Source organism: Grammomys surdaster, unplaced genomic scaffold, assembly GCF_004785775.1.
Source record: "Grammomys surdaster isolate TR1022 unplaced genomic scaffold, NIH_TR_1.0 146, whole genome shotgun sequence".
NCBI lineage: Eukaryota > Metazoa > Chordata > Mammalia > Rodentia > Muridae > Grammomys > Grammomys surdaster.
The window spans coordinates 11610074-11630381 of NW_021604604.1; the positions used below are offsets into that span (position 1 = coordinate 11610074).

Genomic DNA, 20308 nt, shown 5'->3' on the forward strand with positions numbered 1-20308 from the left:
AAAGGATCATTTTATATATCTCTCTCCTCCATGGACTACTGTGAGTACCATTTCTTGGCTTCAGGAACTTTTTCTAAGCCTAAAACTCTTCAGGCTCAAGGGCATACATATCTCTAAGTTATTCAGGAACTCTTTTTTTTTTTTTAAATGCCAACTCTCTTGTTCCTACCGGTGCTGAGACAGAGCCAAGATCTTCCCATTCTAAAAGTTTCAGAGCCATGTCCACAAAGAACATCTCATCATGACACAGTCAAAATGTCATTTTCTGGAGGTGGACTTAAGGAGATGACTCTGGTCAAGAAGTGATATGAGGGTGTCTTACGTAGTACAGACTGGGATACATCTTACTGACGACATGCACTTCGAATGCAGGATAAGTGAAAGTAGGAAACATTCAATAACAAACAAGTTTCCATTTCTAAGGTAAATAGCAACATAAGACTTGAACCCAGGAACCATGTCACCAATGGGGACCTGACAGGGACGTGCCAGTCCTTTGGAAGTGCTGTACCCACACTCTCTGGGCCTTTGTCCTCTTCTTTGTCAGTTCTCCCCTCTGTCTGGGTCTCAATCACAGAATGGCCATTTTCTTTCTTTTCAAAATCTGAAATTCTGAAAAAAAAAAAAAAAAAACAACCCACCACCAACATAAGAATGTAGTAGAAAAGTTTTACTTTCTGTTTAGACACACGAGGACAAGCGGCTGTAGAGGCACTCGAATGCACACAGTCAGAACCTGGAGAAAGCCGGGGGTTTCAAAGTCTCTTTATATTTGCACTCATCTTGTTATTTCTCCTAATGTTGATTAGAACTCCTGTGACTGAAGATGAATACATGCAGGGCAGAGACATCTCCACACAGATGAAGCAAAGAGAGACTGGCTAAAGGTGGAAGACTGGCTGGGCATGGTGGTGCAGGTCTGAAACTGTGGGAATCTGAGGTGAAAGAGTCACAAGTTCAAAGGCTGCCTGGGTGATCTAGCAGTTGTTGTTCAAGGTCAACCTTGGCAGCTTCATGGGGCCCTGCATCAAAATAAAGAGCAAAAACAGAGCTGGAGATGTGGGTCAGTGGAGACTCCTTGCCTAGCAGGCTTGCATCCCTGGGTTCAATCTCTAGTACATAAATATATATACATAGGTTTCATATATGCATGTAGTTTTTTCTCCCACTGCAAATCCTACAAATATGACTTTCACACAGCCACATGCCTATATGCGCAAAGAGCCAGCAGCAGCAACAGTGAACAGAAAGTACAGGGAGGAATAGGGGAGGGTTACTATTCTAAGAAAGCTAGATCCTAAACCGGGGAGAGTAGGAAGGGCCAATAAGTCACACTATTGAAACTCCTTATGGCCTGGGAACTGGGGATACCATGTGTACCTGCAGGATGGTGAATAAAGGGCTAGAAAATCATAAAACAAGGGGCTTGGGATGAGAGATGTTCAGCACAGTTGAGGGATTGTGCTTCCCACTTAAAGGAAAGGAATTTGTATTAGCCGATGAAACCCTTGCCCTCTCCCTTTCCTCTCAAGAACCCTGCTATCTAAAGCAAGAGACAGGAGGCATCTTTCTGGAGAACTGGGCTAGGAAAAGGGAAAACATTTAAAAGCTTTAGATATAGCCTTGCCAAAGAACTGAGTCTTCCTACAGCTGCTCCCAAAGCTTCAAGTAGCTTCTAACTCTCCTCATTCCTAAACCTCACCAACCAAGATCATGAGACATTTGAGGAAAACCTTGGACTAAAACATATTCTGTACTGAAGACAGAACAGGTCAGTGTAGAGGAGAGATTATCATTAATATCCCTAGAGACCCAAGGAGTTATTTGCAATCATTAAAATATAAACATTAAACACCATAAAAAAATGAGCATTGGCCAGCTCTGAGAGAAAGTAAGAGAACACAGGGGCCACGGAGGAACACAGGTTAAGAAAAACATTGGGAGGCAGTGGTAGGCAGATCTCTCTGAGTTTGAGGCCAGTCATCTACAGAGTGAGTTCCAGGACAGCCAAGGCTACACAGAGAAACCCTTTTCTCGAAAAAACAGAACAAACCCAAAACAAACAAGCAAATAAACAAAAATGAAACAGAAAGAAAATTACATGACTAGTTCTATCTCAAAATGAGAGTAGGTTCTAGAAAAATGAAAAAGGACAAAGTTAAGAGATAATCCATCCCTACATTAATTTGAAATTGTTTTATAAGGTCAGAAGATCAGGAGTTTGGAGAATGAGAGGGGTTCAATTGTGTCTAGAACAAATGAATGAAAAACAGCTTCAATCCAAATGTGTGAGATTTCAGACTATGTGGGATAAACAAAGAACTTGCAGGGGTGAGGAAAAAACAGCACCGTGAAGTTCCATACAAAAAGAATCAGATTCAGAAGGGCAGTCAGTGGGTTTCTCAACAGTAAAACCAGAAGCTAGCATACAAGGAAGCAAAGCCTTCAAATGCCACCAGGAAAACAGCCAGCCAAGAGGGCTCCATAGTGCCAAACTGTTCAATGAGTATAAAGGTGGGAGAGTTCTGGATAAGGAGGTCTCACAAAATATTCTCCTCTCCTATTCTTTCTCATTAAGTCAGTAGAGATAAAGTGTACTTTACTAAGGGGTGGGAGGCAGAGAGTAAGAAAGGCACTGGATCAAGGAAATGGGATCCAGCATAGGAGAGCTGAGGAATCCCATAGGATGCTAAGGGTGGTCTTAGGAATGACTACAATGTAGTGGAACCAAGATACCTTAAGAACAATCTGAATCATAGGGTATGTAATTGAGAGATTGACTCCCTGGGAAAACTTGGAGCCACAACTAAACATACAAAACTCACAGTGACATTTTTGAGGGGTAAGGGAACTTTCTCTCCTCTCTCTCTCTCTCTCTCTCTGTTTGTGTCTGTGTCTGTGTCTCTGTGTGTGTGTGTGTCTGTGTGTGTGTGAATACAGAGATCAGGACAGAGCATCAGATCCCTGAACTGGAGTTACAGTCAGTTAGTTGTGAGTCACTCAGTGTGGGAGCTGGGGACTGGACTTAGGTCTTCCATAAGAACAATCAGTCTACGCTCTTGACAGCTGAGCATCTCTCCAGCCCGCCATGCTGGCCCTTAGTTGACATGGCACTGTGGCAGCACTGCCTTCATCAAAGCTACCATTTCAGGAGTGGGTTCCTAATAAAGGCTGGGATAAAGGCGATTGTTTTCTGCTGAAAGCCCCAGAACTATAGGCTGAAAACACTTCCATGGTTCACAACCTATCTAGTCTAGCACTCTTAAAGAAGCAGAAAACAGACCAACACACGAGGTAACTGGCTAAGGTTTGTACTGAGATCTAAAAAGTATAAAAGGAGAAGTGACCGCTGCATAGTACACCGCCTGACTGTGAGTGAGCACACATGTGCATTGTATGCATGTGTCTAAATGCACAGGGACAGGAACAGAGTAGTAACTTGAGTAAAACCCAAAACTTTCAGCTGGGAACAGGAGGTAGAGAAAGTTCCAGAAATGTAAGTACTGGGCGGCTGATGGTTGTACAAGACAGTTCAGTCTTCCTCATTCATACCTAGAGGTCAATAGGTCATGATTAAAATCTTCAAAAAATTAAGTAGCAGTTTAAACTTTATCCATGGGGGCAGCTCCTGAAAGAACCAAGCAGACAGATTGGAAGTGACTGAGAAGCAGGAAAGTGGGTGTGAAAGGGATCAAAGCACTGCTTCCCCATAGGCTCCTGGCAAGGCAGTGCTTCTCTGTGAGCCATCTGTAGAGACGTTTTTGTTTATCATTTTTCTATTGAAAACTGTCAACCCTAATTGGTATGCTGGTACTGTCCCGTTGGCTAAGCTGAATACACAGGTGGGTGAGGCACCAGATGGTACTCGCAGGAGGGTGGGCTTATCAACACTGTAGGACAGTTCACATTTGGCACAGGTTTTGACCTACACACGAATTACAAGTTATCTTAATCTTCTAGGTCAAATGTTCACTTTGGGTCATCTCTCTCCTGTTATTTCTTGATTTTTTTTTTTAAACAAAGGCTGCATTTCTTATACAACCTCTTTCTCCTTACTGATTTAGAAAATATAAATTCAATCAGTTGTGGCTATGCACACACTTTTAATCCAGCCCTCAGCGGGGGCCAGAGGTGGAGGCGGAGAGGGGGTCTCTGTGAGATCAGCATGGTCTACCACAGCATGTTTCAGGCCAGCTAGGACCACATAGTGAGAGCCTGTCTTGAAAAAACCAAAGCAACAGAACCTCAAAATAACAAATAGATAAAACCCCAAATCCCAAAATGACAAACAAAAACCAAACCCAGAAAACCCTATGAGGTGAAACATGAATGCTGCACACACCAAGACAGAAGGCAAACCTACATCCATTCCTCTCTCCCACATATCACCCAGTATTTTTTCAGAAAAATTAAATTCAGAACATCCGTATTCCTATTTCCAGTGATTAGGGAGAAAGGCAGAAGGCTGGCTCACTTATTTCAGGAAAACACAGTATCTTGCAATGTGTTTGTGTCATACCTGATTTCAGAGTGTGCCAATCAGGCCGCTGACCATGTGTCCCTGACACTTCTAAGCCCTGTCTTGCCTGAGAACCAGCCACTACCCTGGTCCCCATGCAGAGAACACAAGTCTCCTCAACTACTTACTGGTTTGCCCTGTTAAGTACTGAGTCCGCTGGCTCATAAGATAGAAGCTCAATATCATCGAAAAAGGAATCTTTCCAGGGCACTCCTCCTCCAAGGGCAGGCCTGATCCACTAACTATAATCTAAAGAGCTATACGGCCTTCAGTATCCAGGGAGAGAGCTGCGTTTTTGTTTTGTTTGAAAGCAGGAAGAAAGATTAGAAATATATAAGTGGCAAGCTGCCAAGTATACACATCTTCTACTTTATTATTCACTTGCCTTAAGGACAGAGGGCTGGCAAGCAGGGCACTGTGGATGAAGAGAGTGAAAAAAATCAGAAGACCGTACTGTTTGAATCCACATATAACTGTGCAGGATGCAGAGATCTCCAAAGACATGGGGAGAACCGGGTAGTGAATGATGAGGGGTACCGACTCTTGTGTGGGGGTGAAAATGTCCCAAGACTATATTGTGGCAGTGGGCACAAAACCGTGTGCATTGCCTTGCATGGTGCCTTACTTTACCTACCAACGCCTTTCATTTTTCACGTAAATAGTTCATACCTTTCTCTGGCTTCTCTGAGAGCGATTTCAAGTCTCTCCACCTTTTGGTTTCCTTCCCTTAGGCAAAGCAGGAGCTGGCTCACAGTCAAATCCTCAAACTCCACACAGGTCCTAGCATCCTCTGTACATCTGCTCCTAAAAAGACATCACTGCCACATTCAGTATGGAAATTAAAAAGGTTTTGATCCCAACAAAAATGTCAAGAGTAAGAGAGAAGCATCATACAACTGAAATCCATGTCCTCCAGGCAATTCTCGCCTGCTCCAAGCATGGCTGATTCAATCCTTGTATGTATGCAGCGGGGGCTGTGGAGACTAGCAATGGGAAGCTAACCTCATAATGTAAGCTCTCACTCCAAAGAGGGACTGTGTCCACAAGACCACAGAATTCACAGGGACATTCAGCAGTTGTGGCAGGAGATGCCACAATCTCCAGAGACCAGTTCCAGAGAGAACTTTGGGCTGACTATTCAGGTCCATTCAGACCACTGCCCATTGCAACTGCTTAGAGACTATCACCTTTGTGAGTCAAGGGAAGAAAAACTTTTCTGACTTTGGTTTTCACATGAAGCAGAGACATGTAGATACTACTGGCAAATGTTTTTCTAAGTTTCAGAATCTTATCAAGAGGCACATTCATGACAAACAAGCAACTGTGACCATCACCCAGTAACGGAATGTTCAGAGTGACGACGAAGACACCAGGGATGGCAGTTAGTCTTTCAGGCATCTGCTAGGCTCACATATCTGAACGCCAGGATTAGGCTGGAGCCCCAAGCCTAGAAACCTCAGACCATACCAACTTCATAAAGGTTAAGAGCTATTGGCCTGAAAGAGGAAGTGGTCTCTGCATATGGAAATAAATGAACAGGAAGTGGCTTAAAATTTCCAAATACAGTTTTTGTTTCCTCTGCTTCCAGGAAAGTCTTGCTATTAAAAGCAGCAATTTGAGGAAAGTTGAATTCTAAACCCAAAGGGAAAAAAAAACCCACCAAAAACAGGAATAACATTCAGTTACACTAATTACTGTTTGGTGAAAGACTATTGTATTATTTATGTTCTCCCTGACTGAGAACATAGGGACAGACCTAGAAAGCGTTGTATTACTTTTTCTGTGTTATTCTCTATGCATATTTATCAAATAACATAAAAAATAGTCTTAAAGGTCTGTGACTAAGAAATTCTGAGCAGGCCGACAGGCAAATGGACTAATGTTGCCTGCACACACACAGGATGGGCAAACCACCAGCCCTGGGTAATATTACCTTCAAGAACCAAGAAGTTCAGGGCCTAGTTCTACTGCCTCTGCTCAAGGCCCTTCCATTACTTATCATGTGTTCCTTAGAATCTGCTCGGGACAGGCAGATTTGAGATTCCACAGGTAAGGGCCTAGGCACTTCTGAGGTTGAAGAAGTGGCACCATGGGTAAAGATGCTTGCTGTCAACCCTGACGGCCTGAGTTTGATCCTCAGAACCCACATAGTGCAGAGAACAGATTTCCATAAACCACCGCTTCTCAACCTAACGCTGAGATCCGTTACAGTTAGTTCCTCATGTTGTAACCCCAACCATAAAATTATTTTCATTGCTACTTCATAACCGTACTTTGCTATTATTGTGAATCATAAATGTAAATCATAAATGGAGATAGAGGTTTGCCAAAGGGGTTGCAACCCATGGGTCAAGAACTGCTGCTGCTGTCCTGTGGCTTCCTTATGTATATGGCATGTTCCTCTCCATCATAATATACACATACATGCACATACATACAAACACACATACATACACATACACATTGACAGTTCTCATAGCCATTGCCTCAGAAGAGCACCAGCATCAGTTACTGTGGCTGATAATTAGAATAGGGAAAGTAAAAGGGTGTGCCCCACTTAAGGAAGCCCAGCAGCCTGTTTAGTCCCAGCAGCCCTGACAAATGAGCCAGTACAGGACTGCTGACTAGGAACAAGTCTCTTTTTGATTGAGGATGAATGTGTTTCCACTTATAACGGAGAGCAAACACCTCTGTAACAGAGAAGTCGGCATTTGTCAGCTTTTAAAGGGCACTGGACTTTGTTTCTATTCTCTGCCAGTCTGAGTCGCGACATTAAATACCATTGAAAATGAATGTTAGCACTTGGGAAGCTAAGGCAGAGGGTGGTTGCAGGTTCAAATCAAACCTAGATCACAAAGCAAGACCCTGCCTCAAAAAGCAAAGTAAGCTTTTCTTCGTCACGTTGGATCCCCAGTGACCGGCTCAAAGTAACAAGATACTGGAGTCCCATCACCTACATGCTGATGGAGTCTGTTCTTGTGGGTCTAGGGCCGTTCATCTCCTTCATTGTCCCTTCAGTCTCTCCTTCCTGTAAAAGCAGAGATGAAAGGGACTGAGCACCACAGATCTGCAAGCCAGATGCCCTTTCAAAAGAAAAAGACAAAAGTTTCCATCCAAGGAAAATACTCACTCAGCCTTTGTATGAGATAGGATCTAAATTGGGTCACTCAAATGAAACAGAAAACACTCTCCCCAGGGCCTGCACTCCCTGTCAGGATTATAAATATCTAAGCTAAGGTATGAAGGTCAGTCTCCTGCATTGGAATACGTTCAATCTGACTCCATAAACATGGATTTGGCCTACAAGGCAATGCCTTTGCCAAGCTGGTGGCCATTGTATGTTTGCCTGCACCAGTGGCCTGTTAGGGAACCAAAGCCTACACCCTAAGGCTGACAGGATTTGCGAGCTGGTTATATTTCAATAAGCTAATGGAGCAAGCCTTCACAAATGCACAAAGACGGTTCCCCAGGATGCTGTGGCTACACTCTTCCTAAGCCACAGAGTTCTCCAGCCCACAGAAACAAAGTGAAGCACATTTGCACTCGCAGTAACTGTCACTCATCTGGGAGGCAGCCGATGATGCTAACCCTGGGAAAAGCAGTGTTTGGAAACTTTTGATAAAATGTCTGGGTTTCCTGACTTTTATTAGCCATTGACAGGGCTAGAACTCTGTGCTTCAGTCATCTCCTGTCACTTCTAGAGAAGTTTGCTTTTCAAATCCTCCTCTGGGCACCCTGACTGCACCTAAATGTCTCAGAGGGAATGGACGGAGTAAGGGTCATCTTCCGACTGGTCTGCCCTGCAGGGCAGGTGGTGAGGAAGGAGTCCCACACTAAATATGCTATGAGTCTTAGAAGCTGCTCTCCACTCCCTGGCTTTATCTACAAAGTACACTTCTCTCTTTAATCTCTTCCTCTTTCAGATAAGAACTCCGACAAAGTGGAAATGAAACGGCTATTATGAAGGACTTTGTCCTGGTGTGGTTCCACCCTCTCACTTCAGATGTCTCTTAGCAGCACAGAAGGAGAGGTCCCTCCAGTGCCTACTCATCTGCTTTTCTTTGTTATGGGACACATCAAAAGGGGCGCCTCACAGGAGCTCGGGGATAGGTGCACACTGCCTTAGCTGGCCAGTCCACTTGTATTGCACAGAACTTAAGTTTGATGGCTCTGGCTTCAAATTCTGTTCTTAGAGGCTAAATCATGGCTTCTGGCAGGGAGGTAAAAACCAGATCTCCTCAACCTACCTCCAGAGTTGTCCTCTATGCTTAAATATTTATTTTATTACTGATTATGTGCATGTACATACTGGTGTGTAAATAAGGGCAGGTATCATCAGCGGCCAGAAGAAGGTGTCATGCTCTGGAGCTGGAATTAAAGGCAGCTGTGAGCCCCCATGTGGGACCAGAACTCGGATCCTCTAAAAGGGCAGCATTCCTTTAATTGCTGAGTCTCGAAACTCCAGCCATCCCGCCCCTCTTTCTGAGACATGGTTTCATGTATCCCAGGCTAGCTTTGAACTGGCTATGTAGCTGAAAGAATGACCTTGAACTTCTTCTGCTCCTGCCTCCGCCTACAAGTCCCAGGCCTATGGGCTTGTGCTATCCTACACAGTTTATGTAGTGCTGAGGAAGGGACCCAGGGTCTCAACTCATGCCAGGCTTATATGGCTAATGTCAGGTTCAAAGGAAATTCCAATTCCCAAAACTACAAAGGTAGTGCCTATGTCCAGAAATGACAGTCTTGGCCCAACTGAAGCTAGACTATACAAGAATTTCTGGTGGTCAGAGACAGGCCAGCATTCCTCAGTAACCTATGAACTGGGGTTCTTGGCTGCCAAAAGGAATCGTTTTCCTTGCCCAATAACATATACCTGTAGTTGCATATCAAAGCGCATGCTGGCCTCAGGCTCCCCTCCTCCCCTTCCCTAAACTCCCAGGCCTGCCCTAGCTTGGCTTCCCTTCTGCCACTCCTCTCCCCCCTCCTTATAATCCACATGATTTCCACATGCCCCCATCTACCCACCCATTTCCCTTCTCTTGCAGATAGCCCTGGCCAGTCCAGTCTGCTTCTTTGCCTCTTTGATCTGGACTCTTCCAGATACCTCTGGCTATTTTCTCTTATTCACAATAAAACCCTTCTTCCTAATAATGGAAGTATCCATTTCAATGTTCCTTTACTGCACCCATCACATACAACTAGGACAACCCTTATCGGTCACTATCCACTTAAGAATAAATGAGTTTCCAAATGAGTCTCCTCCCAGGGTTAGCATCCTAGGCTGCCTCCCAGATAAGTGGTAGTTACTGTGAGTGTGAATGAGCTTCGCTTTGCTTCTATGGGCTGGAGAACTCTGTGGTTTAGGAGGAGTGTGGCCAAAACATCCAGAACCGTCTTGTGCTTCTGTGAAGGTTTGCTCCATTAGCTTATTGAAATATAACCAGCTCGCAAATCCTGTCAGCCTTCGTCTTGGCCTCTGATTCCCTAACAAGTCAGAACTGCAGGTGAGTTTGTAGTGGCAGCTGGCTTGGCAAAATTTAATAGGCACGTTATCTCTGTTACATTCTTACTCCTCATTATTTGGCTTAGCTGTGCTGACAGCAAATTGTGGTAATTGTTTCACGTGGCCCCTGGAGGCTTTCAAGCTTGCTTCCTATGTCCAATTTGCAAGCAAGCACTCTTACCAATTAAGCTACACAGCCAGTCCTTTTTAATCACTGAAATGTTATTTATTATTACTATTTGTATGTGTGTGTGTGGGGGGGGGTGTGGGTGCTTGTGCCATGGAGCAGGTGCAAGGTCAGGTGAGAACCCTGGGAGGTCAGTGGGCTCCTTTCCCCCCTCTATGTGGGTTCTAGAGCCCAAGCTTAGGTGGCAAACACCTTCTTCTGCTGAGCCATGCTTCCAGGCCCTCTTAGTTTTTAAGTTAATTATTTTGTTTATTTACATTCCAGACGTTGCCCCTCTCCCAGTCCCCCTCCCCTTTGCCTCTGAGAGGGTGCCCCCTCCCCCCTTGTCAGTTATTACCATCCTTCCTCACTAGACTTTGGAAAGAGTCTATTAAACACAGTTAAACACAGTTTCAGAGCTGGTGAGATGGCTCAGAGTTAAGACACTTGTCACGAAGGCTGATGACCTGAGTTCAACTCCCTGGACCCGTATCGTAGGAGAAAACCAATCCCTGCAAGGTACTCTCTGACCTCCATGCAGTTTCACGGCACTTGTGTAAAAATAAGTCAAGCTGTTTAAAAGCCATCCAAACATCTGGTCACAACTCTGCTCACTTTTCGTCTCACAATTCTATACAACTTGGTCTTGAAAAAAAAAAAGAGAGAGTTTATACTTATGGTTTTTGTTTGGAACATTCTGTTTTCAAATAAGTCCGAAAAATGTCCAACTTGGGAGGACGTGATTAAGGTGGGGACTTTATCTTTCATCAAAAAGCTGAGTAATATATTTTTCAGTTAAGACAACCTTTGTTAAGCATCATGCTACACTGAAATCTCACTCTTTGGATCGGCTGTGTTGACAACACATTCAGGTGTTGTGTTTCTTATGTCTAGAGGGGGCTTGGACATTTGTTTCATAGAGAAAGAACCACAACTCTTACAGTCATCCTGATCTCAACGAAGGAGTCTTCCGAGGAGCCGGCGGAGTTGAGTTTGAGCTGCAGCTCTGAGACAATGCTCAACAGGTCCGCCTTCTCAGCCTGAAGGCGCATCACCTGGATCTTCAGATGCTCCACCTCCTGCTCCACCTGGGTCTTAAGCTTCTCCACTTCCCGCTCAAAGTCAGTTCTGGGAAACCTGCAGCCACCTGTGAGGTCCTGGGAAGACCATGAAATCAAACTTAAGGTCTGGCTAGTAAACTTGATGGCCAAGCAGCACAGACAGCGTTGTGCACACTCTCTCCTCTCCCGCCTCTCTCTTTCTCAAAGCAGGATATCATGGAGCCCAAGGTGACCTTGAACTCAGAGCTGAGGATGGTACTACCTCTACCTCCCAAGTGCTGGTATTATCGACATACACCACTAGGCTCCACTTTGTTTTTGTATGTTAGGGGTGCACGTGTGTGTAGGTATGCTCATGGTAACCATGTGCAAAGGTAGAGGAAAGCAACCTTGGGTCTCCCTTGTCAAGTGCCATCCACCTAGTCCACCTTTTCCATTTTTTTGTTCTACTTTGGAGACAGGGTCTCCTATTGGCCGAGGATTTGCCAAGGAGGCTAAGCTGGCTAGCCAGTGAGCCCAGGAACCTGCCTGTCTTTGCAACCCCAGCACTGGGATTAGACACACACATCACCATGCCTGGCCTTCTCATGTATGTTCTGGAGATTAAGTTCAGGTTCTCAGCAGTTCCTTGGCTGAGCTACATCTCCAGCCCCATGCCTGTTTGTAGAAAAGGCAATTTTCTAACATCTTTGTCCCCTATGCTTTAAGTAGAAGGTTCTCCTTGTTATTTAACAACTTATTTTGATACACTATTTAAAAATGAGAATGTGAGGGCTAGTGATACAGCCCAGTGTTAGCTCATCTCAAATGTGTTCAATCCACAGAGCCGTACATGCCAGGAAAAGAAATTCAGGATAACTTAATGACAAGAAAGAAAAGCTTCCACCGCATGCTGGGATAAGGAGTTAAAATCATAAAAAGAACCAACCAGACTTTGACAATGGTAGACTCAGATGCTGTAGTTCAAAATTTCAGAAAACAAGAACAAGATCTGTTAAAGGTCAGCCTCCACCTTTTTTTTCTCCTCCCCACACTCACATGTCCCCACGTATCTCTATGTCCCCCCAGTCATTTGCGCAGCCAGAAGCCAGAGCACCAAGAGCGCCATGTGGCGCAGTGGCGGCAAGATAAGGGAAAGTCTGCAGCCATCCCAGATTATAACAAAGATTGATAAAAGTAAATCTGGGAGGGAGAAGAAAACAAAAAACCCTCAAAGATGAAAAAGAAAAGTTAAATTTCAGCCTATACAAGATCATTAATGCACGTTGAATAGTATCATACATCTGTGAAGTATAAACACTTGTGTGTCGAGTTCACCCCCTTGTAATGACCATGTATGACAACAACAGGGGAACAAGGCTGTTCAGGTAGGGTCCTTTTTTTCTGGGGCATAGGGAGAACAGACCTGTCTGCTTCACTGATCTGATCACTAGGGGAGTGATCCTAGCAGACTCTCTAAAGTACTGGCCTCAGTCTTCTTGGGTCAGCAGGAAAATGTGACAGTACATACATACTCCATGGTCTCTTCCCTGGATCCTTTCCCAGTAAACCTCCACACCTCAGTGTACAATACACCATGCTTTACTTCCCCTTTCAAACTTCAAGTGGAAATACTCAGGAGAAACAAGAAATTGTGCATGCATGCTCTCTTTCTTCCTTCCCCCAACTACACACCTACACACACACACACACACATTTAGTCTGCTTTTTGAGTTAGTCTCTTTCTATGTAGCTCAGGCTGGCCAAGAACTCAGGCAGTAACCTGGGCTATACTTGACTTCATAATCCTCCTGCCTTAGCTTGAATCTTGAGTCCTGGAATTACAAGAATTATACCTGGTTCACACTCACTTAAATTTCAGACAAGATTTTAAAGAAAAGTCTTAATTCTCCTCAGGAATTAATACCATGATTAAACACCATCTATAAACTCTCTAAGTAAGTCATTTAAATATGTGAAATCCAAACTTGAACTCACCATTGCTGAGCTGAGTTTTAGCCTTTCCATTTCTCCTCCCCTTCTCTGACCATGGACCACGTGGTCCACAAAATACTAAAAATGAGCCTGACAATCCGTGACACCACTGGGTTAATGATCTCTTTTGTAAATTAGCCTGAGCGGGAGAACCGGCAAGGTGCTAGTGATCACGGAGTCAGGCTGCAGGGAAAGGTCAGAATCCCATGGGACAGCTTCAGCAATGGCTCAGATGAAAGGAACAAACTTATTTAAACAAGCCCAGTGGGTGGTGATGCACTTTAACCCCAGCACTTGGGAGGCAGAGATAGGCAGATCTCTGAATTCAAGGTCAGCTTGGTCTATAGAGCAAGTTCTAGGACAGCTAGGGCTATGCAAAGAAAGCCCCACCCCTCAAAAAACAAAACAAGCTGGGAAGGGTGGGGCACGCCTTTAATCCCAGCACTTGGGAGGCAGATTTCTGCGTTCAAGGCCAGCCTGGTCTACAGAGTGATTTCCAGGACAGCCAAGGCTATACAGAGAAACCCTGTCTCAAATCAAACCAAACAAACAAGCAAAATTACAGTACAAAGTGGAGTCCTTCTTAGCCTGAACCAGGAAGTGCACTTGTCAAGGAACACCAAAGATTTTGCTTTATCTGGAGTCTTCACCCTTCACCTCTCTAAGTGAATTTTACAGAATTCTTACAGCCTTCATTGTTGTTTGTTCAGTGCTAGGCTTGAACCCAGGATCTTGTGCATGCTAGACAAGTGCTCTACCCCAGCCCTAGCATAAATTTATTGTTTTTGTGTATGTGTGGTGTATAGTGTGTGCACATGTGTGCAGGTGCGATTGCTGGTGAGAGTCGAGGCCAGAGGCCGTGTCAGGATATCTTCCTTGCCTTATTTTTATTTTATTTATTTTAGTTTTAGCTCATTATTTTGAGACACTGTGTCCCACTGAACCCAGCCCTCAGAATTTCAGCTAGACTGAATACTCAGAAAGCCCATCCTATAACCCAACTTTATCCATTGCCACATCTGGCTTTTGTTTTTATTGTTGTTTGTTTATTTAATCGCCTTGCTATGTAGCCCAGGTTGGCCTGGAACTCATTACATAACCCTACATAACCCAGGCAGGACTCTAACCTGTGGCACTCCTCCTGCCTCCGGCCTCTTGAGTGCTGGGATCACAGTTATATATCAGTTCATGATCCTAGAATGGATTTTTAGGATCATTGTATCCATTCTTACCTGGGAATAGTGCATGTATCCCTAGCTTTACAGAGCTTACAGGTGTGTGTGTGTGTAATATAATACTTGATGTGTTTAGGCATACTTAGTTGGGGCAGAAGAATTAGGAGGTAGAGAATTAGGAGATAGAATGGATTAGATAGAAAACTTAAAAACAAACAGACAAAACAACCCAGGCATCTAGGCCTGGTGGGGCACACCTTTAATCCTATCACTTAGGAGGCAGAGGCAGGTAATCTCTGAGTTCAAGGTCACCCTGGTCTACAGAGCAAGTTCTGGCACAGCCTGGGCCACACAGAGAACCCTTGTCTTGAAAAAAACAAACCAACAAATAAAACTAAAACCACAACCCCAAACTGGATGACTCTAGGCAGGGTCCCATCTGCACCGGCTGGAAAGAACACAAAATGCAGGCTCATCACCTCGATATTCCGTTGGCCCCAGCCAATACAGTGAAAACAGTACACATTTCTTTCCCCTCCACAGAGATCCTACATAATCCTTAAAATTGCAATCAGTCTTTCAGCAAAACCCATTTCTCAGATCACACAACACACCAGTCAATTGGAACAATGGAAGGTTCTGATCTAAGAGTAAGACTCTACAGCCTTTGGGAAAGCTCAGGCTAATGTGAGGCCAGCCTGAGTTGCACAGTGAGGTCATGGGAATGAGACAGGGTGGGGAGGGAAGAGGAAAGGAGAGCAGAGGGAGTAACTGGCATTTAAGATTAATCCAATCCAATCACTGACAAGAAAAAAAAAACAACAACAAATGCCCTTTTAAGTTAGGCTTAATTTCTTAATTTCCTTGTCTTCTACCTCCTAATTCTTCTGCCCCAACTAAGTGCCTAAATACATCAAGTATTATATTTCACACACACACACACACACCTGTAAGCTCCGTAAAGCTAGGGTTACATGCACTATTCCCAGGTAAGAATGGATACAATGATCCATGGTAAATGCTGATTTAAGTGTTCTACATGAATTAACTCACTTAGTCCTCATACTCAATAAATGAGGAACAAAGAGTAGCCAGTTAGAATAGAACCAAACCAGGAAGCCTCAGAGCCATGGTTTAATCCAGGCCCTGGGCTCTACTCCATCTGGTTTCTCAATCTCGATGGAACAGACAGGCAGTTGAATGTGAACTATAAAGGCCCAGCTACTCTGCTGGGCAGTAAAGAGCAGAAACCTAGGGTAGAACCGAATACAACTGGCCAAAAAAAAAAGTCAATAAAATTACCACTAGTGATATTCTGCTATACTCATAGATTGGTGCCTAACCCATTATCATCACAGAGGCTTTTCAGAGACCCACAGACAAACATTAGGCAGAGCTCAGGGGACCCCACAGGAGAGGAGGAGGAGGAAAGATTATAGGAACCAGAGGAGTCAAGGACACCAGGAGAACACAGCCCACTCAGAACCTGCATGGGTCTGTGCTAGGTCCTCTGTATACATGCTGTGGTTGTTTAGCTTGGTTTTTTGTTTGTTAGTGTTTTGGTGAGACTCCTAACAGTGGAAGTGGGGGTGTCTCTGACTCTTTTACCTGCTCTTGGGACCCTTGTTCTCCTACCGGCTTGGCTTGTATAGCCTTGATATGGGGGTTTGTTTTAGTCTCATTGCATCTTGTTTGTGTTTGGTTGATGTCCCAGGGAGGTCTGCTCTTTTCTGAAGGGAAATGCAAGAGCAGTGTGAGGGGAGAGGGGAGTGGAGCCTGGGGTCAGGATATATTGTATGAGAGAAGAATGAGTAAATTCATTAAAAAATATTCTACAATTATACTTGGCAGAAGGGAAAGAAACAGAGCTCTCAACTAGTGTCTGAAGGCCTGGAATCGAAAGCCATGACATTAGAATCTCACATTACTGGGGTAATTTTGTTCTTCTAAATCTTAAGGTTCCCCTAGTAACCTGTGGGAAATTATGAATCCACTTATTTGCTCATAAAACACCTTATAAGAGAACTCTTTAGATTGCCCTTTCTTATACTGTTGGTGTTCTCCAGTATTTGCACTAAAACCAATATGGTTTATCTCTCCGATTGCTATCTGGACTCCACTGTTGGCAGCTACCCTTTTTGAGCTATCTCAACTCCACTGTTAAAGCATTTACCCGCTTTGAGCTCTAGCCATTGGCCTCATGGGATATAGTTCCTTTGTATAAAAATTCCGGATGCAGAGGCGCATGCTTGTAATCCAAGGCTGAGAGGTAAGGGCAAGGGGACCCTGGGGCTTAGTGAGCTTCAGGCCAGTAAGAGAGCCTGTCTCAAAGGAGAAGGCTAGCCTTCTTGAGGATGACACCTGAGGCTGTCTTGTGGCCTTTACATGTGCATCACACACACACACACACACACACACACACACACACACACACACACACACACACAGGATACAATGTTCTTCTAAGTAGCTTTTCATGCTTTAAGTTACTCTATATCATTCTCTTTCCATTACTCTCTGTTCGTTTTACTTTGTTACCATTTCTATTCATCCACAGAAGAGATTAACAAAATTCAGAGTAAATTCTCAAGAAAAATCATTAGTATCTAAAACAGCCCAGTCCTCCATCCTCTGAAGGATTAAGTGTGAGGCTTGGAAGGAAATGGCTAACTGTCACCTAGATGAAACACCCGGGGCTTGGAGGACCAGCTGGGAGCAAGTGTGCTCTGGTTTGTCCTTTGCAAATGTCTCTGACTGCATTCTCAGGGATTAAAGAATTTCCCAGGACCTTTTTTTTTGTTTTGTTTTTCGAGACAGGGTTTCTCTGTGCAGCCCTGGTTGTCCTGGAACTCACTCTGTAGACCAGGCTGGCCTCAAACTCAGAAATCCTCCTGTCTCTGCCTCCCAAGTGCTGGGATTAAAGGCATGTGCCACCACTGCCCGGCCTTCCCAGGACCTTTGGATCAAACAAATGTGACCATTTTCCCCTAACTGTGCATGGCAGCCTGCAGTCGGTGTCACATATGTGACATGGCACTGCTGAGTCATTTTTCAGCATTGTAAAATCTAATTTTATATCAAGGATATAAACTATAAACTGGGTGATTCTAAGGCAGAGGTCCACCTACCATTTTTAATGAATATGAAACACTGATTTATAATCTGAATATTTTTCTTTTTTTGAGACAGAGAGACTCATACTACCAACTCTGGCCTGGGACTCACTATGTAATCCAGATTGGCTGTGGACTCTTGAGCCACCTGCCTTAGTCTTTATCTGTCTGTGGGTATGTGCACATGTGTGTGAAGGTGCACACACGTGTGGGTGTGTACTATGGAGGCCAGAGATTGACACTGGGTGTCTTCCTAGATCACTGTCCATCTTATTTTTTTTGAAACAAGGTCTCTCTCTCACTGAACCTGGAGCTCACTGATTTGTCTAGCTGGCCAACAAATTTCAGGGATCTGCTTATCTTGGCCCCTAGTGCTGAATTTACAGACCTGCGTCTTCGATTCAGATTTTATACAGGTGTTAGAGAGCAGGCCCTCATGATTGCATGGCAAGCAATCTCAGCTGAGGCCATCTCCTCAGCTCTGTCTTTCCAAATATCCTTCCCCAACAGAGATTACATGTGACCCAGACAGTGTTTCCAGCAAAACCACACTGCTTCCAAGACCATGAAAAACACCAGTCCAGCCTGAACTATGGAAAGTTTTGATCTGACAGTCCAGACTAAAAAGATTGTCCTTCTATTGTGTAACAGTTTCCTTACAGATAGAAACATTCTTTCCTGCAGGAAAGCAAAGGAATCAAAGCAGCTTCAGGAACTCCCTGAAACTGACCAGAATTACTAGAGGTCCTGCCCAGCCAAAGTAACAAATAAAAAAGCTGAGAATCCCCTTTAGAGGGAAGAAAGCTGAGCTTCAAAGACAATGTGAGAAAAAAGTATAAAGAAGACTATGAGAGGAAGCCAGTTGCCTGAAAGAAGCAGAAACCAGGCAAGCCTCTTAGAAGAGGTTTAGACCAGAGTTTAAACTTAGAAGGGACACTTCAACCCATGGAGCTGCCTGCGGCTGTGCAGTGAACTCCAGGGTTCCCAGCTTTTGTGAGCTGTCACTCATGTTTGGGTGGGCCTTGGTGATGCATCTGCCTTTTAGTCATTTCTGCTTCTGTAAGTAACCTTTCACTAATACTCCCATAAGCAACCCTAACAAAATTCGTTGGTTTATCAAGTTTGACTTTTGTGGAATCCATACTTTGGTCTTTTGTGGGATCTCTCTGGGTGAATAGACAAATGTGTGTTTATCCCTGGGAAAAGTTTTGCTACACAACAGCTATACATATTCAGGAAATAAAACCATGGTGGATCGTGTACTCACTTCAAATGGCTTTTCTGACTTCTCTTTTAGTTTTCCAAGCTCTTCCTTCAGCCTCTCATTTTCATGACTCAGGGCCTTGAGGCGCTCCTTAGCCTCTTTGCTTTGCATCTCAAACATCAGGCGCTCTTCCTTCTGCTTCTCTGCCCAGGCGGAAAGCTCCTCAAATCGCCCTTTCATAGCTTGATTATTTAGCTTCATGGCTTCTGTTTGGGGTTCAGAGAGAGGGAGTCACCCACCAGGGAATGGATGGAATCTCATGAATCAGCCTTCCCCTTTCTTTGGCGATTTCAATACCCGGGGTCTCTGGATCTAAACACGCCTGAGTGGCCTGGGATGGGTATGTCAGCAGAAATGGACCACAGTAATGTGAGCAGTTTGCTAACAGACAAACTAGAACATCACTGCTAGTCCTTAGAGGTGATGAGAAAGGCCAGGCATGGTGGCTCATGACTGTACTCCCAACACTTGGGAGGCAAGAGGTAGGAAAATGAGTTCTTGGTCAGTGTCAGCTACATAATGAGCTAGAGGCCATGAAGGTCTACATGAGACACTGTCTCAAAACAACAAAATCTCCCAAATAAAAACTGATTTGGGGATATAAAGTCCTGTTAATGACTAGAAGTCTAGGAGACTGAGGGGGGTCCTATCATTCATTGATTACAAAGTTTAAGGATAAGGAGAAGCCATGGCTTGAGATATCAGAATATAACCCCTCCCTTGAAACAAAGTTTCACTATATATATAGCCTAGGAGGGCCTTGAACTTGCTGTGTAGCACAGGGAAGCACTGAACTTGGAATCTCCCTGCCTCTGTCCTGGAGCTAGGATACAGCCCTGTACCATCGAGCCTAGCTCAGGATGCTTTCACTAACACTCTGTAGCTACAGTAGATCCTCTATACTTCCTTTTAAATGGGGGTAAATGTCATTATCCTATTTCCCGAGATGTAATACTTGTTTTTGTTTTTTCTTTGTTTGTTTTTGGTTTTGGTTTTTTGTTTGTTTTGTATGGGGATAAGGATCCATTCTAGATCCTTGCAGAAGGTAGGCATGCTCTCTATTACTGATCTATCCTCTTAGCCCCTAAACAGAATAGTTTTTAGTCTGACCTGTAAACAGATGTAAACAACCCCCCTTAGCCCTGCCCAAAGTCTTGCTGTGCTGTTTTCCCTCTAGGGAGACAGGCTGAGAAAGGCCCTCACTGACAATCCATCGTTAGAAGGGATTGTGTTTCCTAAGTGGAGATTCTAGACTGACAGATGAACAGTCCAGCTCACCTTTCAGCTGGTGGTTCTCGACCAGGAGTTCCTTCATTTGTTGCAGCAGCTCGTCGGGGGTGAATGTATCCAGGCTGGGGCGAACCATATTGGAGGGTCCATTTCCTGGGGCCTCACGGGGGCTGTCCCCCTTCTCAGCCAGGCAGTTCAGAGCTTGATGGGACATGGTAACAGGTCCTACGGAAAAGCCACAAGCTAAAGATCTAGCTGTCGCTAGTCTACCACAGGCCTCCACTAGGAACGAGAAGTAGTAAA

At 44.4% G+C, this 20308-nt stretch overlaps 1 protein-coding gene across 3 annotated transcripts in view; it reads right to left on the minus strand.

The window, feature by feature from the left end:
- Positions 1–20308, minus strand: part of Optn (optineurin) — a 45617-nt gene that overhangs the window by 16505 nt on the left and 8804 nt on the right. For 2 of the 3 annotated variants that reach the window (XM_028764891.1, XM_028764892.1), the window contains exons 2-7: positions 20054–20230; positions 18779–18981; positions 11130–11345; positions 7477–7547; positions 5189–5323; positions 516–612 (exon numbers count right to left, since the gene is read on the minus strand). In XM_028764891.1, coding sequence (XP_028620724.1) covers positions 516–612; positions 5189–5323; positions 7477–7547; positions 11130–11345; positions 18779–18981; positions 20054–20219 — 888 coding nt within the window. In that variant the 5' untranslated portion in view covers positions 20220–20230. The remainder of the gene's footprint in view (positions 1–515; positions 613–5188; positions 5324–7476; positions 7548–11129; positions 11346–18778; positions 18982–20053; positions 20231–20308) is intronic. The other variant, XM_028764893.1, reaches the window with a different exon arrangement.